Below are 22,414 nucleotides of genomic sequence, written 5' to 3'. Positions count from 1 at the left end.
AAATCAACATGCTTCAAATGAAGAATAAAAGTAAACATATTTATTTATTTTGAGAAAATATGTTTTGTCTTGCCTCTCAACGCCATTACTGAGGGATTCGAGCCTTACATTAGGCGGCAGCTGTCTATTTGAAGCCATTAAAATTGCTGGCAGGGAAACAAGAGAACAACTCTACTGGAAGAAAGTAGAAAAAGAGCAAAGAAACACAGAACATTAGACTTGATTGTAAGAAATAAAACTGATTGGTATATGTAACACGGGTGCAAATGCAAGTTATTTTCATAAACGACAACTCTTGCTCCACTACATAGATTCCAGAAAAGTATAACAAGATGCAACAAATGTAAGTTTGGTCATTTACTATACATATGGATTCACTGATGCTGATGCTGATGCTGATGCATCTCCAGACTCAACTAATTTCCTTCGTAAATACATGGAAACTTGAGTAGCAGCTTATAGATGCAATAATACACAGTTATCTTACCAACATTCATAAAGGAGAAAATAGATCGTCACCACAAATTCATGGAAATCAACGAACACTATATGTTGCGGGGGCTTCAATTTTTGCCACCACCAAATAGATAACCCAAAGAAGAATCTCCTCCAGGAGCAGCATGAACCTTTGTTGATGGTCGATCCTGTAAGAGATGAGTTATTCTTATCAAAATCAAAATTTCAGAATATGATAAATGCCAAGGATGATGAGGTGGAGAGTTTGATCGAAGTGATAAAGATAAACGGAAACACACAAACATGTAGTCGCTCTGCCACATCATACTCTTGATCTAAGTTAGAAGCAATGTGTTGTACAAGGCCAAACTGGTAATCATCCAAATTGTCCTTAAAATGGAAAGAAAAAAAAAACTTTTTTGCTGTATGTAGCTAACTGACTTGTGGGCATTTGAACTTATTTGAACTTATTTATAATTAGTTATTTAAGTGCCTAGCACACAGTTAATTGATGCGGTGTTACAAGTAAAATTGACAATGAACCATGGTCCAGGATTGAAGTTGTATTTGATATTTTGCCAAATTTTATGCTTTAGCTCATTCTAGAACAGCAATACAAGTCTAGGACTAGGAGCATTCAGCTTCTTAGATGGCCTCCTCCAACCATCTCAAGGATCTTTACCACCAGTTTAAAAAGTCAAGGTTGGACCAGCTTGATCATTTTGCAACAAGGGTTAATTTTGTTGTCTCACGAGAGTTTATCACATCAGTAACATTCTATTTGGGCATCCAAAGTAAGCCCACACGCTGTTGGACAGAATCAAATTATGAAAAAAGGAATAGAACAGCAACAAAAGCACACCGTAATGAAATTGCAGGTGTTTTGCCCGTCTCCTCTAAAGTAGTTGTTTGTCGTGCTATTATGAATGCCTGCAGGAATCTGCTTATTAATTTCTACAGGCTGGGGAGGAGCATTCGGCTTCCGTGAAGACTCTTTGCTCGTAACATTACTTTCACTTGGTGTAGTTGGGGCATTCTCCTTTGTTGGTTTTGGTGCCTCCCCACTCCCAAACAAGTAGCCCAATGAGCTTTGTCCTCCTCCACTGCTTACTCCGCGGCCCATATCTCCTTCTCTTCCCAGATTAGAAAATCAAATCTCATCAAAATACGGAAGGATATAAAAATCAAGAAGCTATTAACTTTTGGAAATCAATTTCCAGCCAACAATGAGAAAAACCTTCCATATCAATTACGGTATTATATGTCTCAGACGTGATCAATTTTTCACGAGAAGAGATTATGCAACATATACCTCCAAAAAAAAAATAACACTAAACGTCCATTCAATTCTAAAATGTCATTTTATGCTCATTACATTCACAAAACGCAACACAGATATGCTTTCATCAATCAAATAAAACGGAAAAGAAAATACGAACAACTTCAAAATTTGCAAAAATTCTCATGCAAATGGCTCTTTATTAAACATAGGAGCGTAAATGTTTGGCAATTTTGCAACTATACACTCCACTCAAAGGCTCTAATAATACACTCAACTCAAAGGCTGAATAAAGATTCTCACACAAACGACACATTATTGAAAAAATACAATTCCTTTCAAACCAAATTACAGTAAAATGTCCAAAAAATTGCTAATTTCAACATCAAGAGTCGGGGCAACATCAAATATCCTCTGTACACAGTGAACTAACCACCAAATCACAGTCACTAACTGACAAAGACAAGAAATCAGGTCGATTGCTCAATATTCCTTCAATAAACACAACAAATTAATCAAAAATGCATTTTAAAGTGCCGAATAATCGTCGCCCAAAAATCAAATCAGTAACCAAGCATAACAGGAAAAAAAATCCAAATTAAATCAACACATAGATACATTCGATATGCTTGCGAAGATATCCGCCGGTCACAAATTTACCTTCTGCTTGATTGAAATCAGATCTACCGCGCAGAGAATCCAAGTCACATTTCTGAGCAATGGAAGTATTAATTGAGCTTGAATTTGATTCTTCCAATCTGGTTTTTATGCTTCCAGGTACTTGGTTTAAGTGATACTGAGTGCTGAGTGGAGTCGATGCAAATGCGTCAGATGGATGGAAAATGACGTCATGCATGTTTTCTCTCAAGCTCAGCAAATTATATTTTTCGAATTTATACAATTGTTTGGTTTGGTGTATTATTAATTTATGTATAAATATTTCATTCAATCTTGTGTTATTCTCGTCATATTATTAATTCATCTAATAATTATTAATTTTACGCCAATCAAATCAAATAAATTATAATATATCCATCAAATTAAATAATATATTAACTATTATTTCTTGTTTATTTTTAATTACATTTTATTATTTATCTATATATTACTTATCTCATCACTCAAATCAAAGGGTGCCTATTATCAAGTATAAGTTTACATAGTTTATGTGTGGATTTGGTCATTTGGATGATAAATTACATTTTAATAATATATTTACTCATATTTATTTCCTAAAATATCCTTAGTGCGTATGTTATTATTTATTGGATAATGCTATGACACCGTTTGGTTTGAGGTATGATATAAGTAATATATAGATAAGTAATATAATGTAATAAAAAATAAATAAGAAATGATAGTTAAAATAATATTAGATTTGATTGATAGATTATGGTTTATTTAATTTGATTGATTAAATTTTATATAAAAATTTTAAATGACTATTTTGTCTTTTTAACAATAAATAAAATAAAAATTATATTATTTATAAGGGATAATATAGTAATTTGAATTCAATAATTTAATTGATATAAAATAAATAATTAATGATTTGATTGATGTAAAATAAATGGTTAATATATGAATAAATAATATGATGAGAAGAACGTGGGATGAGATGAGATGAGTTATACATATAGTAATATGGTGAACAGAACGGTATCTATGTGTACACAAAGTCTTACATAAAGGGTTACATGTTCTATAAATTAGAAAAGTATATCAAAATTCTTTTAAAATTTATTTCTTTTCAACTTACAATTCTTTGTTTTGTTAAAAAAAAAACTTTTCACTAAAATATTTTTTAAAATTTTATTACTCATAGAATTAATTTTATGTAGTTCAACAAACGTCATTTATTTTATAAAAAATTAAAAAATAATTATCAAAAAATATATAATTTTTTACTGAGTTCAACAAAAATAATAATTGTTTATTATTTATAGTAAATATATTTTAAAATTTAAAATTAAACTTTCAAATTTAAATCATATATAAACAAGATTATTATTATGTATTTGAATTAAAATATTTATTATTATTATGTCTAATAATTAATATTTTTAAAAAAAAACAAAATAAAAAATCAAATCATGTAGGTTTGGGTTGATTGAGTTAGTCGAGTTCTGGTCGATCGCTATTGATTTATTCGAGTTTGGTTTGAAAAGTTTTTAAAAAGTTTTTGTACTTATCTATAGAACTAAGAAATATTTACTATATTTTTATATATTGTATATTTGAAAAAAAAAAAGTATTGTATATTGTATCATAGATTTTCAACATGTAATAATTATTTTATAAAACACTGATTTTTAAAAATAATTTTTATTTTGTATAGTAAGTATATTTTAAATTTCGTAAAATTAAACTTTAAAATTTAAATTATATAAAACTATATAAGTGAGATTTTGTTATTATGTCAAAATATATTGATTATTATTATGTGTATTTAATTATTTTGTTAATTAAAAAATCAAATATTTCGGGTCCATCCCGAACCCCAAAACCTCAAACCTTAATCCGATAATTTTCGGGTCAACTCGGGTCGGGTTCAATTTTGACACCCCTAAAACTGCACAATAAATAATAAAATAAATAATAATAATATTTTCCTTAAGAATTTTTTTGAACAAGACAACCAATTGAAAATAAGATATTTTAAAAGAATTTTGATATACTTTCCTAATTTATATGACGTGTAACCCTTTATGTAAGACTCTATGTACACATAGCATTATCCTTATTTCAGTATGCACGTTTTATGTAGGAAAACATATTTTTAAATTCTAAAAAAAATTAGCTTGTTTTTATGTATTTTGGGAATAGATTTTTTATTTCTTTTTAAATGATTTAACAATAATTTTTTTAAAACTAAATTCAAGTTACACTACTTTAAGAACCCGTTTGCTTTTCATATATATATTTTTAAAAAAATAAACACTTTTTAAGCTCTAATTTTGAGCTTTTGAAAAAGCATTTTTTTTAAAGTTAAATAAGTACTTTTTTAAGCTCTAAACAACCAATCCAAACACATTACAAAATAGAAAATCAATTTTTTTTTTAAAAAAAAATAGTGATTTGATACCAAACATGGCCTAATTCTCTAACTTATACGCACGTGTAAATAAACTGGCCAGGTCCGGTTCAACAAAAAAGATTGATCCTTATCCAGCTCGCTCGTGGCTGGTTACGGTCTGGTTTATGGAACCGACGATTTCGGTCCGAGTTTGGGTCTGGGCATGGTTAACCGTCGGTTTCGGGTCCAATCCAACCCTTGTATTTTTTAAAAAAATTATTTTTAAATAAATATTTCAAGAATAAAAAATAATTTAAAAAATAAGGATTTGCACAATTGAACTTATAAAAACTCAATCAAATATTTCATTATCTCAATAAAAAAATATTATATTTATTCAATAAAATATATATAACAATTCAACTTTTAACATTTTATATAAAAAAATCTATTTTATTTTAATTAAATTCAATCACAGTCATTCGAATTTAATTATATATATTCAATATATATTAAATTTATTTTTTTAAAAGGGGTTGACCCGTCGATTCCTACCCGGCAAGTCAACGGTCGTGGCACCCTTAAACCGCAACTGGACTGCCTAACGGTCCTGGCTACTTGACTTACTCGATCGAGTAATGAATTTCATACTCGAGCTCGAGCTTGAAAAATAGACTTATATTTCGAGCTGCTCGAGTAATTAATATCAATAATATTATATACATTATATTTATATATTTTATATTATATTTATTTATATACTTATATATATATATAATCGAGTAGCTCGCGAGCTACTCTCGAACTCGACTCAATTCGATTGCGCCCCTAAATTTCACAATTTATCTTTATTTAATGAAGATTTTAATAGGATAAAAAATATACAAATAGTTAATGATATTAATTTAATAAAGATAAATTAATAGAAGTGTAGGAAAGATAAATATGAAAACTGGATTATATAATTGAGACAAATGAAAGAGAAAATGCATATTAAATAAGTGGAACGGTGAGATTATGTTTTTTTCATCTCCATTAGATGAGCATAGGGGTTTAGTCGGGCCACATTTGTGACCGTCTAATATTTTTTTAAAGATCGAGTCGAATATTTTTCTTATAAAATTATACTATGAGACAACCTTACGTGTTTTCAAGAATTTTAAACATAGCAGCATGTAATTTTTACTCTATAAAAATTTAATATTTTAAAAAATAATATGTTACGAGGGTAATCATGGGTTTCCCCCCTCTCACGAAACCACCCAACACGGCTCCACATGTTCTGTATGACGATTTCTCCCATCCCAAGTAATTAAGGTTGCATGTGGATTGCTTAGAAGGTGGATTTCAAGTTATATTGATGCAAGTAATTAATGACTAATTAAATAATTATCCTTAGGATAAACAAATTCATAAAAACTTTTATAACACGATCTCACGAATAAATTTTTCGAGATAAATCTCTTATTTATCTAGACTTATAAAAAAATATTATATTTTATTTCAAAAATATTATTTTCATTGAAATATTATTTTGTTATCTAAACTCGATCATCCATTATTAAAAAAAAATCTCCTGTAATATATTTCAATTGCACTTAGAGATAACATTTTTTGTAAAAAAATAGTTGACCAGGTCCGTTTACCCAAATATCACATTCTATTCGATTAAGAGATTAAAGAATTTTTTGTGCTTAATTAATTAATTTATCGACCACGTAGGACTATAATTATGAATACGTAATGAACACGAACTCTAGCACAAGATAAAAAGTATAGATTTGTCAAATTGCGTCAGATCCACATATACTTCGTCTGCCATAATTCTTATCTCATTAAAACTCATATATTTAATATAATAAATAAGTAATAGAATAAAATAAATTTCATCGACAAAAAAACATTAAAATTAATTATAAAAAGAATCGATTATAATTAGTTCATGAAATCTGATATTATCAACTAGGTGATACATTATTTAAACATTACCTCATGTGTATTTTAGATTACGTAGGTTTTTAAATAAAATTATATATTCGGTGAAAAAGTATATACACATTGACTATAAGTTAAGGCTCTGCACTAACTAATTTTAATTAATTTACTGAAATCTTATTCAAAATTATAACTATATCTTTATCTGTATTTTTAAAAATAAAAACAACCATTAATTTGCAAAAACAAAAATTGTCATGTTCCGTACAAAAATACACTATAAATATGTGTAATAGAAAAAGGTGACGTATAAATATTTGTTCAAGTCTTCCACTCTCGCGGGTTTTTTATTTTATTTTATTGAGTAAAGTTTAAGGTACGCTGGAATATCAAAATCTCTCCTTTCACGTCTCTGCGTGATCTTGAAGATTTATATATATTCTCCATCTCTCTCCAGTTGTTGTGTTTCGCTATTCAATACCGATTTTTCTTTTTTCCCCAATTATTTTCTTCTTAAATTGGTTGATTGTTTGCTTTTTTCGATAGTTGGGTTGAAGCTTTGATTGGTTATATATAGTATATAAAGGTAAAGTCTTTGCAATTGTTTCCATCTGACTGAGAGAAGGGTTTGGGCAATTAATTTACAGGTAAAATAATGAATATTTTTTTGATTTCTTTTATGATTTTCGATATGGGAATTTCGTGTATATAAAGCAAAGATCTGTTCTCATTCATGTATTCGAATCCGTGTTATTGAGATTTGTTGAGGGTGAAGCGATTTTGGGTACATTGTAATCGTTTTAAACGTGATGAATTGCTTTAGGATTGTGTGAGATTGCTATTTGTTGGCGGGTTTTGTTTCTGTTTTTTTCTTTGAGCTTGATTTGTATTGAGTTGCGGAAAGGGTTTGGCTTTGGGGTTCTTTTGCTTATAGAAGAGTGATTTAAGTTTTGTGTTGCACCCTTGATTAAAATCCTGGGTTCGCCCCCGATTGTCTGTCAGTTGAAATCTGTGCTTGCTTGGTATGATGATGGTGCTTTGATGTTTTTAGGCTTTTCTGTGACTTGATCTTATGAAGAGACTGGAGTTTGTTTGGCTCGATTTGAAAATGCCATCAAGTTTTTATTTTTTAGCAGTTCGATGAGTAAATAAATAGATTTGTTTCCTTTTTAATGTTTGTTGCTTGTATGATAAATGTGTAATGAGAATTTAGAAAATTTTGAATAGCAGCTAGCTAATTTTCTGCTTTAATTTCTCTATTTTGTTTTGTTTGAAATAATGATTCTTGCAATATTTCATTGCTAAAAGAATGTGTTTATATATTCTGGGTAAATCTGGGCAATAGGCTGGTCTATATAATATAACTCATGCTGATTTTCAGTTTGATTTGTATGTGGTTTTTTTATTTGAAATTGATCTTGTTTAAAACTGAATTCAGAAACCGCAAACGTGATCATAGAAATGGCCAAGGAAGCATCAAACGGAGGAAGCCATATCACCACCAAACCACCTCCCGAGCCTTCACCTTTGAGGAGAGCAAAATTTTTTAAGGTGAGATGAAACTGAATCTGCTTGACGGATCAGCGTTTTTTTAAGCTTATTTCATTTGGAAAGAATGCCCTTCATCTTATGGGCTTGGTTGTATTCATAGATGATTTTAACAAAATTAAAAAATGTACGTATAATTTGGATTTTGGAAGTTGATCCTAGAGCATTCCGATCTTTTGTCATGTCATCTCTTTTTATTAAATATTGATAAACATAGAGCTCAAAAGTATCTGGTCCTATTCTGATGATATGCGAGACTCTGTTTTATTAACGACTTATTAATGACAGGCAAACATGAGAATTTTGGTTACTGGTGGAGCTGGATTCATTGGCTCTCATTTAGTTGATAAGCTGATGGAAAACGAGAAGAATGAGGTTCGAACTTTCGCTTCTTTAAGTTTCCTCTCACTATCTGGGCGAACGACTAAGTTCACAAATTTGATGATATTTGTTTGCCCAATTATTTTTTCGATATACTCAGGTGATTGTTGCGGATAACTACTTTACGGGATCAAAGGAAAACTTAAGGCAATGGATTGGTCATCCTCGATTTGAGCTTATTCGACATGGTTGTTTTCCAGATATCCCAGTTATGCCTTAGTACTCTTTCCAGATCCCCTGTTTTTTGCTAATCTTAATATTTTGTAGATGTCACCGAGCCATTATTAGTTGAAGTTGATCAGATCTACCATCTTGCTTGTCCCGCCTCCCCGATTTTCTACAAATACAACCCTGTCAAGGTCGGTCAGTCACCTAGACCATGAAACTTTTTCTCAAATATAGCATTATGCCACGCTAATAGTCCGTTTTCTTTCCTTTTCCATGTAATGAAACTTGACAGACAATAAAGACTAATGTCATCGGGACACTAAACATGTTGGGACTTGCTAAGCGCGTTGGAGCCAGGTTAGTAGGTTTGACATCTGGTTCGATTTTTTTATTCTTCTTATTTCATTACTTATGAATGTTAATTTACAAACACATTTGTTTTACTAGGATTTTACTGACATCAACTTCGGAGGTTTATGGAGATCCACTTGAGCATCCTCAAAACGAGAGTTACTGGGGCAATGTGAACCCTATAGGTATCCCATCAAGAAACCTACATCTTATTAATCTCAGATACAGTAGTTTGTCCTTGATATCTTGGTGTAACCGTACAATTCGAATAATACTTTAAAGTTTTCTCAACTAATGATAATATCCGATGAGATGCTCGATAAAGAGAGGAGAAAAAACGTGTATGCAGTGTTTAAACACTTAACATGGCGTTGCAGGGGTCAGGAGCTGTTACGACGAGGGAAAAAGAGTTGCTGAAACTTTGATGTTTGATTATCACAGGCAACATGGGATTGGTACTCATCTTCTTCTTTCCATCAGTTGTAGCCATTACGTACATTCCTAACTATTAACTAATATGAAATCATAATTTTTGTGCAGAAATACGGATTGCTAGGATTTTCAACACATATGGACCTCGAATGAATATTGATGATGGCCGTGTTGTGAGTAATTTCATAGCTCAAGCTATACGGTAAGAAACTAAAAATCATCTTCCTCAAACACCCGGATCTTGATTGCCCGCCCCCAATGGTCCCCAAGAAATTTCTGAACAATATCTGTTCTCTATACTCTGTACGCAGTGATGAACCTTTGACAGTTCAGTTACCTGGAACACAGACAAGGAGCTTCTGTTATGTTTCTGACATGGTACGAAGAAACATCATGTTATCATCTTTTCATTGAATATTTCATCATAATATCTGCCACGGCCCTTACTCGATTTCCGTTTTTGGTAAAGGTCGATGGTCTTATTCGACTGATGGAAGGAAGTAACACTGGGCCGATAAACATAGGCAATCCAGGTTCATATTTATATACTCCCTCAACTATTCAATCTATAAACAAATTCAAGTTTGTATTAATCATTCATTCATGACACTACTCTCAGGCGAGTTTACGATGCTGGAGCTTGCTGAGACTGTGAAAGAGGTAACTTTCTCAGTTTTTCCATGTTCTAGTCATACATCTTTAACCATAAAACCTATAGCTTTACGCCATCTCACGTTTCAAGAACCACCAAACATGATTGTTGTTTGGCGTGATTTGCAGATGATCAATCCGGAAGTGAAGATCGTGACAGTGGAGAATACTCCAGACGATCCTCGACAGAGGAAACCTGATATAACAAAAGCTAAGGAACTGTTAGGATGGGAACCGAAGATCAAGCTACGCAATGGCATTCCTTTAATGGAGGATGATTTTCGCAAGAGGCTTGAAATTCCCAGGAAGAAGTGAACTCTGCGCTGCAAGCTTCATAGTTTTGATTTTTTCCTTTACATGGCAATTATTACAAGTTTTTTGAACCACGGATTTTAAATTGGTTTGCTTTATTTTATATATACATATAAACATATTGGGGATTTTTTTCACTATGGAAAAGGGGAAATATATTTCTTTATGCATCATCTTCAACAATAATTATGGATTTGCAATGATGAATATTTCATGCTCTTGCATTGTACTTTACGTAGAACATTATGAGTTGATTTTTTCTTCAAATTTTCAAGCATTAATTATCCTATTTTTCGTCAAAAATGGGGTAGATCGATTGTCCGATGCACAATAATTTATTTTCTTCTCAAGGGGGGATTTGTTTTTAAAGGCAAAGGACTAGCACAAAACCTTCATGATTAACTCGATAAATGTAATGGGAAATTTTTAATTTAATATTAGTACTTGGGAGCACGCGTTATGTGCTTATGCAATATGTTTTTTTTAAAAAAAAAATTAAAAACAAAAAGAATAGAGAAAAATTTTGAAAAATGTTTTTTTGTAAATAAATATATTAATTTTATAAAGGGTAATATAGTAATTTAAATTCAATAATTTGATTGATGTGAAATAAATAATTAATAATTTGATTGACGTAAGATAAATATTTAATAAATAAATAAATAATATGACAAACTAAATTGAATAAAATAAATTATATATGAATTAATAATATGTCACTTCAAAGTTTGATCGATGCCTAGGATGCCAGATTAAGAAACGGGTAAAGGTTTTCTTATCAAATTTTCATGTTTTTGTTGGAGTCTGTAATTTTTGTATATGGCAGTCATGTTTCTCCAATATATTGCTAGCTATGTTTTACTGTCGTGTTTTTATATTTCGTATTTGTTGTTGTGTTTGTTGTTATCTATGCTTTTCAAAAACTTTCTTGGAGTCGTAAACTAATGTCGATTGTGATTTTATTGTTCACAACACGACCATTACATATCATTTTTACAGTGATTTTTCAAAAAAAATATTTACGAAGCAAAATAATAAATATAATATATATATATATATATATTAATTAATTATTGAATCAAACTAATAATGGGATCAGATTAAAATACTTCCCAATTTATTTTCAAGTAACCCAATCTAATTAACATTGGTACAACATTCACTTCACTTTGAAACCGATTAAACTGGTTCCTGATTGAACCGGATAAAATTGGATCGGTTCCAAATTGATCCGGTTCGATAAACATAACTATATACAAGTAATTATTAAATTACTCCACACACAGGGATTTTGTATTCACCTATCCCATATTTAGTATACTTGACTCTTACCTCTTTTGTCTATGTATAAAACTTATAACATGTTATGGAGCTAAGTTTCAAATACAAGAGAGTTGAAAGCAAAAAAAATATGATCTCAATTTTATACATTAGTTCTTTGTGTTCATTTTAATTGAATGGATAAAACCGTGTAAGTTTAGATATAAAAGTTATAACTTCAAAAAAAAAAAAACATATAAATAATTTGAATTTTTTTAATTGCTTTTACTACATACAAAAACTTCTATTAGAGAGTTTCAATAATCAATTTGGTGAGTTGAATTTCTGTTCGACCCGATCCATAAAAAATATTACTTTTTATGTCAAATATATTATTTTTCATTGTCGATATAAGTCAGGTCTACATGTGAATCCGTCTTACAAAAAACCTGCATCTAATTAAAATAATAATAACGATTTTAATATTTGGATAAATATCGAAAATTGTTTGTTTTTATTTTTTACTTTTAAACAAAAGTAAAAACTAAAAATTCACTTTTAAAAATATATATTTTTCAAAATAGTTTTTGTAAGTAAACATTATATTTTTTAAAGAAATTATTAAAAGTACTTTTAGCCCCTCTTATCCAACCAAATGGACTCGTGTCTTATTACATTTAAGCAAAATTACGAGGCATATGTGTTTCAGTAAAATTATTGTCCAATATTAATATTTTTTTTCAAAATTTCAGAATTATCAAATATTTTTCTATCATTCTTTTGAGAAATATTTTTCTATCATCGTCTATGCTTTACAATTTATAAAAATTTCTATCATTTTTTTGAAAAATATTTTCTATCATCGTCCATGCTTTTAAATTTATAAAATTATTAGATCAATAAAATTCTAATTAAAAATCACGAGCTACATGTACATTAATGATTAATTATATATACATGATACATATCACTTTTGAAATTAAATAGTTATCTTGAATTCACTAATATCAAGATTTTTTCGTTCACATAATTTTATAATAATTTCAAAATATAATAAGTAATTATATCCATAGCAATGTCCGTAACAGTACCGTACAATTACATATGACATTTTTTAATTTTTGAAATCACGAGCTACTCCCCGAGTGAGTGGTGACAACGATCTAATTTTATTTTATTACAAAAGTGAGACCGTTCGTGTGCCATAATCATAATGCAATCATCGAACATCTACCACTTGGTTCCATTTTCTTCGTTTGGTCTTCTCAATCTCTGGGTTTGAATGAGTGTAGTTGAAAATTAATTCATTCCCACTGTTGCCATTGGATAGGAGACTTCTTCTTGTGTCATATCTGCTTTGTACTGCAGCTTCATTTTGCTTTAAAGGTTGTATTTTTGCGTTAATTATCGGTTTAAATGGGATGATCTATGTGGGTTTCATTGTTGAGTTAAGGTTGTGAGCCGATTGGGTTTGATTGCTCTGTTTTCACGATAAAGATTTGCCCTTTTTTTTTTTTTTTTTTTTGTCGTTTCACTCGATTTGAATATGTTGATGTTATTGGCATTTTGACGAAAATGATTTCGATTAGGTGTTTCTTTCGTTGATTTTAGAAGACTCCGGTTGTTGATTCTATATGCATTGCTAGATAAACCAGAGTAGTTTTGATTTTTTGCTGGGGTTTGTTGTCTGATACAATTGATTTACCGATCATCAAATTCTTGGTTTTTTGAAACAGCCATTGGTCCGACTTGATGATTATTTTATTTGTGTGTTGGTGTGGTTTGGAATTGATGGATATTTTGTTTGTTTTTTACATGGTTGGATTCAAAATTCAACAAAGGATCTTATAATGGATAATCAAATATCACAAGGAGAGAACAATGGAACTGCCAAGCCTCCTCCCGAGCCATCGCCTTTGAGGAAAGCTAAATTTTTCCAGGTATGATACCAAGGTGTTTCATTGAACATTGTTGCTTTTATCGATTCTGTGCCTGGCCTGTTAAGTCGTGCTACAATGCTTTTTTGATAATGCAACGAATCCGATGTGAAAAGTAAACTGTATTTTGATCAAACTCGTGTAGGCGGCAGTGGAGATATGTTATTCATAGGCTCTGTACTGCTCTATTTCTTGATGCTTATCCGTGTAAAACTTTTAATAGATCGGATTGTGTTCCCTACCTCGACTTTGCGTATTTTTTCATTATATTTATATTTCAATTGTTACGCGATATGGCAATTTCAATGATATTCATGACAGGCAAACATGAGAATTTTGGTCACGGGTGGAGCTGGATTCATTGGCTCTCACTTAGTCGACAAGTTGATGGAAAATGAGAAGAATGAGGTGTGCGATACAATGTTGTCTCACATTGACGAAGTTTGTTTCCTGAAAAATTGCTACTTTTTTGTTTTATTCAGGTGGTTGTCATGGATAACTACTTCACTGGCTCAAAGGACAACTTAAAGCAATGGATTGGTCATCCACGATTCGAGCTAATCCGGCATGGTTGGCCATCTTATGCTCCATTTATCACATTTCTTATTTACATCCCAGTAGAGTTCCGTTTGAATCTCTACCTCATGTCGTATATTTTCTTTGCGATTTTGTTTTGCAGATGTGACAGAGCCGTTGTTGATTGAAGTCGATCAAATATACCACCTTGCTTGCCCTGCTTCCCCAATTTTCTACAAATACAATCCTGTTAAGGTTAGTCACTAGTCAATCTCTCTTTCTTCTATCTCACAGATTTGAAACCATTACCATTTATGGTTGAATCACAACTCGATTGAGATATAATGGAAACTTGCATTTTTTGAGGTTTTAGTGTCTTCTATGATTGGCTTAACTGTAGTACATTATCTTATTCTCCCTTTGTGATGTCGCTCAACAGACAATAAAGACAAATGTTATCGGTACCCTAAACATGTTGGGACTTGCCAAACGAGTAGGAGCAAGGTTTTAACTCTCTCCATACGTTATGTACTCGCGTTCGATGGATCTGTTGATTCAGTATATTTACCATCTGAATAGGATTTTACTGACATCAACATCAGAAGTTTATGGTGATCCGCTTGTGCACCCTCAGACGGAGGACTACTGGGGCAATGTGAACCCTATAGGTATCACGATGCTAGCGAAAATTTATAATATGATCGTTGCTGAGAAGATAGAGCATTCAAGGCATTGTTCTATCGTTGTTTGATGTGGCATATCAGGTGTTAGGAGTTGTTATGATGAGGGAAAAAGGGTGGCCGAAACTTTGATGTTTGATTATCATAGGCAACATGGAATTGGTAATTGTTTATCCCCCTCTCACGGAATATTGATGTATAGTTGATCTTTAATGTATCGAATTTGTTCTTACTGCAGAAATACGGATTGCAAGGATCTTCAACACTTATGGGCCACGGATGAACATCGATGATGGTCGAGTTGTCAGCAATTTTATTGCTCAAGCTATTCGGTAAACTTCACAATATACCATTTTTCTCTCCAAGAAATTCTAGTTTGGATCAGGGTCAGTCAACTCCACGTGAATATCATACATGTTTAGGACTAATCATTCGAGACCATTCATCTCTTTGCAGCGATGAACCTTTGACGGTTCAGTTACCAGGAACACAAACAAGAAGCTTTTGCTACGTATCTGACATGGTACGCGAGAGCATCATCTTGTTTTGTTTGCGAAATTTTATGTTCATGTTAGATTATTGATGTATATTTACACTGTTTCTTCTTGTGAAGGTTGATGGACTTATTCGATTAATGGAAGATGAACACACCGGACCAATTAACATTGGCAATCCAGGTTTATTTCATCACTCAACTTCCAAGCCAAGATTCCGATGCTAAAATACTATGCTTGAGTCGTTTGGCATCTCAAATGAAAAATAACAAAGTTTTCTGTTTTCCTACTCTTACAGGTGAATTTACTATGCTTGAGCTTGCTGAGACAGTGAAAGAGGTAGGTTTCCGATTTTTGTATGTTCCCATGTGCATCAGTGCATGCTTGATTGTGCCCAAATGGGAACCTTACATTTCTTTGGCATTGCAGATGATTAACCCTCGCGTGAAAATCATAACCGTGGAAAATACTCCAGATGATCCTCGACAGAGAAAGCCAGACATAACAAAGGCAAATCAGTTGCTTGGCTGGGAACCGAAGATCAAGTTACGCGAAGGCATTCCCCTCATGGAAGGGGATTTCCGCCAGAGGCTCGGAATTCTTAGGAAAGATTGAACTCTACTGCTAGTATACTTCTTCAACATGTTACTGTAAGAGATGCTGATTTTTGGTTTCCTAGTTCCAGTTCTTGTTTTAGGTCTGTCAAATATCTATATTATGGATGCTTAGTTATACCACATTAAAAATTTCTTGTATATTACTTTTCATGTTAAATTATGATTGTTTAAGTGATTTCTCTCTTTGATCAGATTAAGTTATTGAATGATAAACTTTTCTGTTTAGCGTGATTTACAGTTTATTGCGTTAGCTTGTGAGTTCACCTAGTGCGCACTGAGATGTAGCGGCTGCGGGTCCTATGTCATGAAAAAAATAACAATAATTAAACGATGAACTTTGCATTAGTGCAATTTTGATCACATGTAACAAGATGGTTCTAACCATACTTCTTGCTTCGTTAAATCTCACTTTCGTCCTTTATTTTTTGAAGTATACGTATTCTAACCACGTGGAAGTCCGAAAGAAAAAAAAAAGAGATCAAATTAAAATCATTAATAAAGTGATTACATGATATTCACTGCAGAAGAGGAAATTTCCCCCCTTCATTTTAATGTCAAATATGAACATTTATCAAACTTTTACACCGATGGGAGGTCCGATACTTCGAGTAAGATCTTCTGCAATGCTTGAGGCTTCGAGAAAAAAGGCGAGTGGTCGGAACCCTTGAGCTGGAAAGTACGTGTTGGCGGATTAGTTTGTAACATGTGTTGTTGAAGTGGGAGAGGAATGACAAAATCTTCATCTGTTTTGATGTAGAATCTTGGAATGGAACCATAGTTTGCTTTAGAAAAGGTGAGCTTCTGTGTTAATGGCCCAAAGGGTATGGTCCTCATGGATACTGATGCAAGTGCAATATCCTGTATCAAGGCAATAATGATCATGACCTAAACCGAAACACAAAAGAGGCTCAGGCTAAGGTTTGAGAGAAAATCAAGAGTTTTCTCTCAAGTCTGACTTTTGTGATACTTTGATTCACCCCAGTTTAGTAGTTTTGGCTTTGATTATTACCGGTAAAACGAAATTAACTGGAACGATAATCATCGAAACATCGCACACTACTAAGTAAACTTCACAATAATTTTGGTTGGACTCCAAAATGTTGATGATCAGTTACCATATTCGAGGACTTATAAAATTTTAAGATATTAATACATAAACATTGAGATGTATACCTTAGAAGGTGTTCGGTTGAACAAGAAGTCTTCAAGCAGCGATTTGTCGAAATCAATGGCGGTGGGAGTCTGATTCTTCCCATTTCCATACACAAATTTCTGAGCTCGTTGGTTTAATTCACTCAACAATTTCTGCAAAAATATCACATGCGCTAACTTGCACTGTCACATCAACATTTTTATGGAAAAAAAAAAAAACTAAAATTACCGAAAACTGAAAACATGACTAAAACTAAAAATGAAATATTTCACAATATAAAAGAAATAAACATAGCTAAAATTGCAATTTCCCGTGTTAAATAAGAAATATGGGGACAAACCTGTTGAGAGAAAACATCGAGGGCACTTTGGGAATTAGCCAACATAGTTGCAGCAACAAAAATTGCTTTAGAAACTTTGGTTGGATGCAATTCCATTGCATATGAAATACACGCCCCACCAATATCATGTCCCACCAATATCACCTGCAATTATATACCAACAAAATGTTAGACCAAAAAAAAAAAATTATTCTCTTATTGATTGATTTATAGAAATAAATATGGTTCTAATTATATAAATAAAATAGCCCTCATACATTAATTTCGACCAAAAATCTAATTTTATAAAGTATAATGAAAAAAATAAATCTCAAAAGACCATGCTCGATAGTGAATTTTTAGAAGAGTGGCTAATTTAGAACGAAGACTTAAGTATATGATGTATTTAGATGGACATAACGATTCGAAGAATGACGGGTTTTTTATTAAAATATATAACTGATGATAAGGATATAATCCAAATCTATTTTTTTTTAAAAATGCAGCAGTACTCCACATATCACATTTCGATAGCTCGTCTTGCATACTTATTGCACACCTAAACAAATAAATAATAAATCATCTATTACATATTTTTATGTTTTAAAACCCGGCCCTAAATTCAATCCGGAAAGAAAAAAAATAAATTTTTCATCTAATAATAATTAAACTAACGGAAAATTTTGTAATTTCAAATGTAATGTTTAACATTAATTCTAAAATAGCCCATAAACTATTAAAAACATAGACGATCCAGCATAACCTAAAATAAAAACATAGGTTTACATTTTTTCAATATAATCGAAATAAAACAAACCCGAAATTCATCCGATGCCTGGAAATAAAACTAATAACGTATAAGCAAAAAGAATTTCGCAAAGGAAAAAGCTTAACCTGTTTGCCATGTTCAAGATTGACAAGGAAATCAAGAAGTGGCTTTGAGTATTCTTCCAAAGTTGTGATTGAATTTATGTCACAAAAGTTGGCACCAGAGCCAGTTAGGTCTATGGCATTAACCCCACAATTGGCTTCTTTTAAAAGTGCAATGATTTTGTACCAACACCATGCACCAAATCCCCCTCCATGGACTAGCACAAAATGTTTCTTCTCATTCACTTCACTGCTGTCTAAAGATTCCTAAAAACATATAAAATCAATCAAATTTGTCGACTTATTATCGTAAAATTTAACATTATATATATATATATATGAATGCTCAGCTGCCCAACCATGTTTCCCCACTTGGTCCGCGACCACTAAAACCCGGTTACCGGGTTTTAGTGGTCGCGGACCAAGTGGGGAAACATGGTTGTATATAGCGTCGATGTTATGAGTTGTAGGCTAACACATTGTACGTGTCACGTGTGATCAAAATTGTTGATCTTATTTGCCCCCAGGTGTCCAAGTTGATGGAATAAGTGAACTTTTGGACATAAGTCAGGAGTTCAATTCTCCCTACCAACACTTTCTTGAACTAGCCAGCCTGTCACACAGGGCTTGGTTTATTTGGCTAGCTAGCGTAGTTTGCAGGCTATTACGTTAGTTAGGGGGTTTACCCAATACACACTAAAAGGTGACGGCTGCGGGTTTCTACGTCATAAAAAAATAAAAATTACCGATCTTATTTACATTGTAGTGAGAATAACACTGCCTATTAAAGGCAGTACGTAAAGAATGTGAATAAATATATTATTGGGGGCCAATATCGAGATTCTTGTATAGTTTAACAAATTTGAATTGAATGTTGCACGATTACCACGACGTATAACTTTTGATAAAACGGTAATACGATTCACGTTTCAATCTCACTCCTTAATGCTTAATCTCATCTACGTCCGAAAAGTTAAATTAGGAATATTAGTTTAAATCTCGGTTCCTATATATATTTTTCTTGCTTATTATTTGTTCATTTGTTGTAGTACGTTGCATCTTAATTTTTGAATCATTTTTCTTTACCTTCGTATAAATTCAAGTCAAAATTATTTTATTCGACAAATTTGCCAGCGCCACCTTGTTCATAAATTTTGAAAATTAAATAAATAAATGATTTTCAGACACATTTTAATTTAGAAATATATACATGACTTCGATGAATTCAATTAAAACTAAAAACTAAAAAGAAAGCAAATTTATTAAACTTGAATTGAAACATATCTAAAAATCAGGTGCAAATAAATTAACATTTAATGTGAACACATTCAATACGTACCTAACAAAAGTTGAAAAATGTTCAATTGAAAGTTCTGGGATAATAACCACGTACACACAATTTTTTAGAAGTCAACATATTAAATTTCATTCAAAGAATTCAGAGTCTACTTCTTTGGTACACGTTGCCTCCGGCATTAATGAATCCAGCAGATGTAATTTCATTTATACGTTACATTCATATATTATTAGTTCATTCATTGAATTAGTATATATACCCAAAAAAAAATCAAAAATATCATTTAAATGATGAATAAAAAAAAAGGGTATTTAATTAAGAAAATTTGTACCTGATTAAACATCTGCAAAGACTGCTGATGCTGATGGACCGAACTCGAAACCGAACGCGATCTCATGGACAAATTCTTGTGTTTTTTGGAAAACGGTGGGTTTTTGGTGGAGACGGAGCGGTTCAAATTGAGAAGAATATCGGTGTTGTTGTGGAGGTGATGCTGATAGAGCATGGACGCAATCTGGGCTTGTTGTTTGATGTAAGAATCGTCGAAAATCGGATCGGTTTTCGAGGAGGAAGAAGGAGGGGAGGAGGAGGGCTCTGCAGCTTTTCTTCTCGAGCTTTTGAAGGAAGAAGGCGACATCCATGGCGGAAGAAGATCCAAGGATGACGAAGATGGAGGTTTTGGTGTTGTTTGTTTTGGTGGTTGAGAGAAACATGTGAATGAGTTTCCCATTGCATGAGAAAAGAGTAAATGTTGATGTTTTTTTTGTGGGCTCGTGGGTTTTTATAGTACTTATCGAAGGGTGTTTCTGTCATTTCACTTACCAAGTGAAAACAAATGTCGCCTAATTTCAACAAGAGAAAACTGTCGTCTTTTACTTTTTGTTGTTTTGATTTTTTATTTTGTCAAATTTCGGTTTATATTTATCTAGATTTTTTTTCTACGTTGATATGATAGTATTTGTCGGTGTTGATGTGAGACAAAGTGCTAACGTGTGTTGTGAAAAACGTCAGCTTTCGATGAAAAAAACTAAAATTAAAATACATGAATAAATAAAATATCAAATTTGACAATATAGTTGCCAAAATCGCAAATAAGTTAAAAGACAAAAAAGACAGTTTTCCCTTTCAACTAATTAGTCTATAGATAATCGAGTGTTCTTTCTCGTGAAAAGGAACCCAAAAGCATTATCTTTCGATAGTGTATCAAATAAACCACGGATATATGCTCTAATTTGCAGAGAACTAACACCAAGTAAATTCATAGAATACACAACTTAAAATCTAGATGGCTTCTCTATAAATTGTTTCATTCTACATTTGTGTCAAAGTTAACTTGGTAAGCACGGGAAATTATCAAATTAGTCACACTATAATCCAGATAACAACTTTATATTTCATAAAACTTTAATACAATAAATTTTAAATTAAAGACCATTCCTTCGCTCAACTGTATACCTGTGCAGGTGACAATGTTGAAAATACAACAAAGTGTTGACAAAAGGAAACTTCGACATTATGAAGATATCGATATATAATATTATAACAAATCCAAATGAAGACCATACAATATATCACAGAACCAAGTCAAAGATAGCGACACCTCAGCCAACAAATTTCAAAGTCTTAGATTGTCTTAAACAGACGGCCGGATTGCTCTTTCAAGAAAATCGAGTTTTTTGCGAAAATTTTGCCTTTTTTTTAGGTCCAGATCGAGAAATTTTCTTAACTTCAATCTTGTATATTTTTATTTCTAGATACTAAATTATTATTCAGTCGATATGTAAGGGGTGCAAACATTACACTTGTTGAAAGAACAATCGAAGCGAGTACGGTGCAAATATTACACTTGTTGGAAGAACAATCGAAGCAAATTAAAGTATTCGCGTTGCTGCATAGTTTAAAAGATTTAAATTTCATCGTAGATATCAATTATAATTTTTTTTGTAAAACAACAAACACAATAAGCATTAGAACTAAGGTCATGAGTTTGATTTCAATAGATTGTAAGGAGTGCAGTATTTATTGGGAGAATTATTGTTGAGATACAATAATTGTTCATGTTTGGAGAGCAATCGAAGCGTGATACTTAATTAGCTATTATATTTGATAAAGTGACAAACTCTCGATCCAATACAGTATATTTTTCTATTCAAGAACTTAAAAATATAATTCATTTATTAGGAAAATTGTAAATTTAGTCCTTTATATTTGTCACTTTGCGATTTTGGTCCTCTATGTTTTCACATTTCAGTTTTAGTCCTGCATGTTTTGATTTTTGGCAATTTTGGTCTTTTTTATTCAAAAATGCTTACGTGTCACTATACACGTCAGCTCCACGTCAGCACTGAATTGGTGCCACGTCAGCGCCACGTCGAAAAAAGGAATAAATTGCCAAAAAAATAAAGATAGATGACTAAAACTGAAATCTGAAAATATAAAGAACTGAAATCGCAAAGTGACAAACTTATCGGATCAAAAAAGCAATTTTCCCTTCATTTATCCTTTGATGTGAAGGATGAGATTCATAGTCTTTATATAATCTAGCGTTTAATTTACATTTTATAAAATTAACTTGAGGTTAAAATAGCTAGATTTTTCTTTATCTTTCAATTTATTATCTAATCTTTTGAGTCAAACGATGTCTATAATTGGTTTGAATGTGCCGAAGTTCAAGTTTTAGAGTGTGATTTTAAAAATTGATTGATATCTTATACAGAGAAAGGTTGATCTAATTTTTCATCA

The 22,414-nt window shown here is 31.7% G+C and overlaps 4 protein-coding genes across 7 annotated transcripts; 2 read left to right on the top strand and 2 right to left on the bottom strand.

Moving 5' to 3' along the window:
* Nucleotides 1-45: 45 nt before the first annotated feature.
* LOC140871864 (protein SPIRAL1-like 1) lies at nt 46-2,593 on the bottom strand. Of its 3 annotated transcripts, XR_012147751.1 has the most exons (4): nt 2,396-2,593; nt 1,319-1,584; nt 488-644; nt 46-174 (listed from the first exon to the last, which is right to left on the bottom strand). XR_012147751.1 is itself a non-coding variant. In XM_073274605.1 (3 exons), exons 1-3 carry the CDS (start codon nt 2,589-2,591, stop codon nt 564-566), a joined length of 543 nt encoding a protein of 180 aa, XP_073130706.1. In that variant the 5' UTR covers nt 2,592; the 3' UTR covers nt 218-563. The 3 variants fall into 3 exon arrangements, 2 of the variants coding, with proteins under 2 accessions (XP_073130706.1, XP_073130708.1); XM_073274605.1 differs by lacking the exon at nt 46-174 and having other exon boundaries at nt 218-644; nt 2,396-2,592; XM_073274607.1 differs by lacking the exon at nt 46-174 and having other exon boundaries at nt 219-644; nt 1,319-1,589; nt 2,396-2,526.
* A 4,370-nt stretch (nt 2,594-6,963) lies between these two features.
* Nucleotides 6,964-10,695, top strand: LOC140872294 (UDP-glucuronic acid decarboxylase 6-like). 2 transcript variants are annotated; one of them, XM_073275115.1, is made up of 13 exons: nt 6,964-7,062; nt 8,125-8,237; nt 8,523-8,609; nt 8,716-8,803; nt 8,883-8,974; nt 9,076-9,140; nt 9,231-9,319; nt 9,512-9,589; nt 9,675-9,768; nt 9,878-9,944; nt 10,036-10,099; nt 10,186-10,226; nt 10,347-10,695. In XM_073275115.1, exons 2-13 carry the CDS (start codon nt 8,148-8,150, stop codon nt 10,530-10,532), a joined length of 1,041 nt encoding a protein of 346 aa, XP_073131216.1. In that variant the 5' UTR covers nt 6,964-7,062; nt 8,125-8,147; the 3' UTR covers nt 10,533-10,695. The 2 variants fall into 2 exon arrangements, with proteins under 2 accessions (XP_073131216.1, XP_073131215.1); XM_073275114.1 differs by lacking the exon at nt 6,964-7,062 and adding an exon at nt 7,078-7,333.
* Nucleotides 10,696-12,983: 2,288 nt separating this feature from the next.
* Nucleotides 12,984-16,176, top strand: LOC140871214 (UDP-glucuronic acid decarboxylase 6-like). Its single transcript, XM_073273626.1, has 13 exons — nt 12,984-13,175; nt 13,631-13,729; nt 14,048-14,134; nt 14,209-14,296; nt 14,406-14,497; nt 14,682-14,746; nt 14,822-14,910; nt 15,007-15,084; nt 15,161-15,254; nt 15,379-15,445; nt 15,536-15,599; nt 15,715-15,755; nt 15,846-16,176. The coding sequence occupies exons 2-13, from the start codon at nt 13,640-13,642 to the stop codon at nt 16,029-16,031; spliced, it is 1,041 nt and encodes a 346-aa protein (XP_073129727.1). The 5' UTR covers nt 12,984-13,175; nt 13,631-13,639; the 3' UTR covers nt 16,032-16,176.
* A 313-nt stretch (nt 16,177-16,489) lies between these two features.
* On the bottom strand, nt 16,490-20,433 carry LOC140871590 (putative methylesterase 13, chloroplastic). The gene is made up of 5 exons (XM_073274170.1): nt 20,004-20,433; nt 18,400-18,642; nt 17,527-17,670; nt 17,207-17,338; nt 16,490-16,891 (listed from the first exon to the last, which is right to left on the bottom strand). Exons 1-5 carry the CDS (start codon nt 20,400-20,402, stop codon nt 16,613-16,615), a joined length of 1,197 nt encoding a protein of 398 aa, XP_073130271.1. The 5' UTR covers nt 20,403-20,433; the 3' UTR covers nt 16,490-16,612.
* Between the last annotated feature and the right edge of the window lie 1,981 nt (nt 20,434-22,414).

This window comes from Henckelia pumila, unplaced genomic scaffold (genome assembly GCF_033568475.1).
Source record: "Henckelia pumila isolate YLH828 unplaced genomic scaffold, ASM3356847v2 CTG_461:::fragment_3, whole genome shotgun sequence".
Lineage (NCBI taxonomy): Eukaryota > Viridiplantae > Streptophyta > Magnoliopsida > Lamiales > Gesneriaceae > Henckelia > Henckelia pumila.
This window is presented reverse-complemented; position numbering and strand designations above follow the sequence as displayed.

Coding starts and splice junctions, on each gene's coding strand:
- LOC140871214 (XM_073273626.1), top strand. CDS start 13,640: ATGGATAATCAAATATCACAAGGAGAGAACAATGGAACTGCCAAGCCT. Junction 13,730..14,047: donor GGAAAGCTAAATTTTTCCAG/GTATGATACCAA, acceptor TATTCATGACAG/GCAAACATGAGAATTTTGGT. Junction 15,756..15,845: donor TTGCTGAGACAGTGAAAGAG/GTAGGTTTCCGA, acceptor TTGGCATTGCAG/ATGATTAACCCTCGCGTGAA.
- LOC140872294 (XM_073275115.1), top strand. CDS start 8,148: ATGGCCAAGGAAGCATCAAACGGAGGAAGCCATATCACCACCAAACCA. Junction 8,975..9,075: donor ACAAATACAACCCTGTCAAG/GTCGGTCAGTCA, acceptor GAAACTTGACAG/ACAATAAAGACTAATGTCAT. Junction 9,769..9,877: donor TTCATAGCTCAAGCTATACG/GTAAGAAACTAA, acceptor CTCTGTACGCAG/TGATGAACCTTTGACAGTTC.
- LOC140871864 (XM_073274605.1), bottom strand. CDS start 2,591: ATGCATGACGTCATTTTCCATCCATCTGACGCATTTGCATCGACTCCA. Junction 1,585..2,395: donor TGATTTCAATCAAGCAGAAG/GTAAATTTGTGA, acceptor TGGGAAGAGAAG/GAGATATGGGCCGCGGAGTA. Junction 645..1,318: donor ACACCTGCAATTTCATTACG/GTGTGCTTTTGT, acceptor CATCTCTTACAG/GATCGACCATCAACAAAGGT.
- LOC140871590 (XM_073274170.1), bottom strand. CDS start 20,402: ATGGGAAACTCATTCACATGTTTCTCTCAACCACCAAAACAAACAACA. Junction 17,339..17,526: donor TCGATGTTTTCTCTCAACAG/GTTTGTCCCCAT, acceptor ATATTTTTGCAG/AAATTGTTGAGTGAATTAAA. Junction 16,892..17,206: donor TCAACCGAACACCTTCTAAG/GTATACATCTCA, acceptor GCCTTGATACAG/GATATTGCACTTGCATCAGT.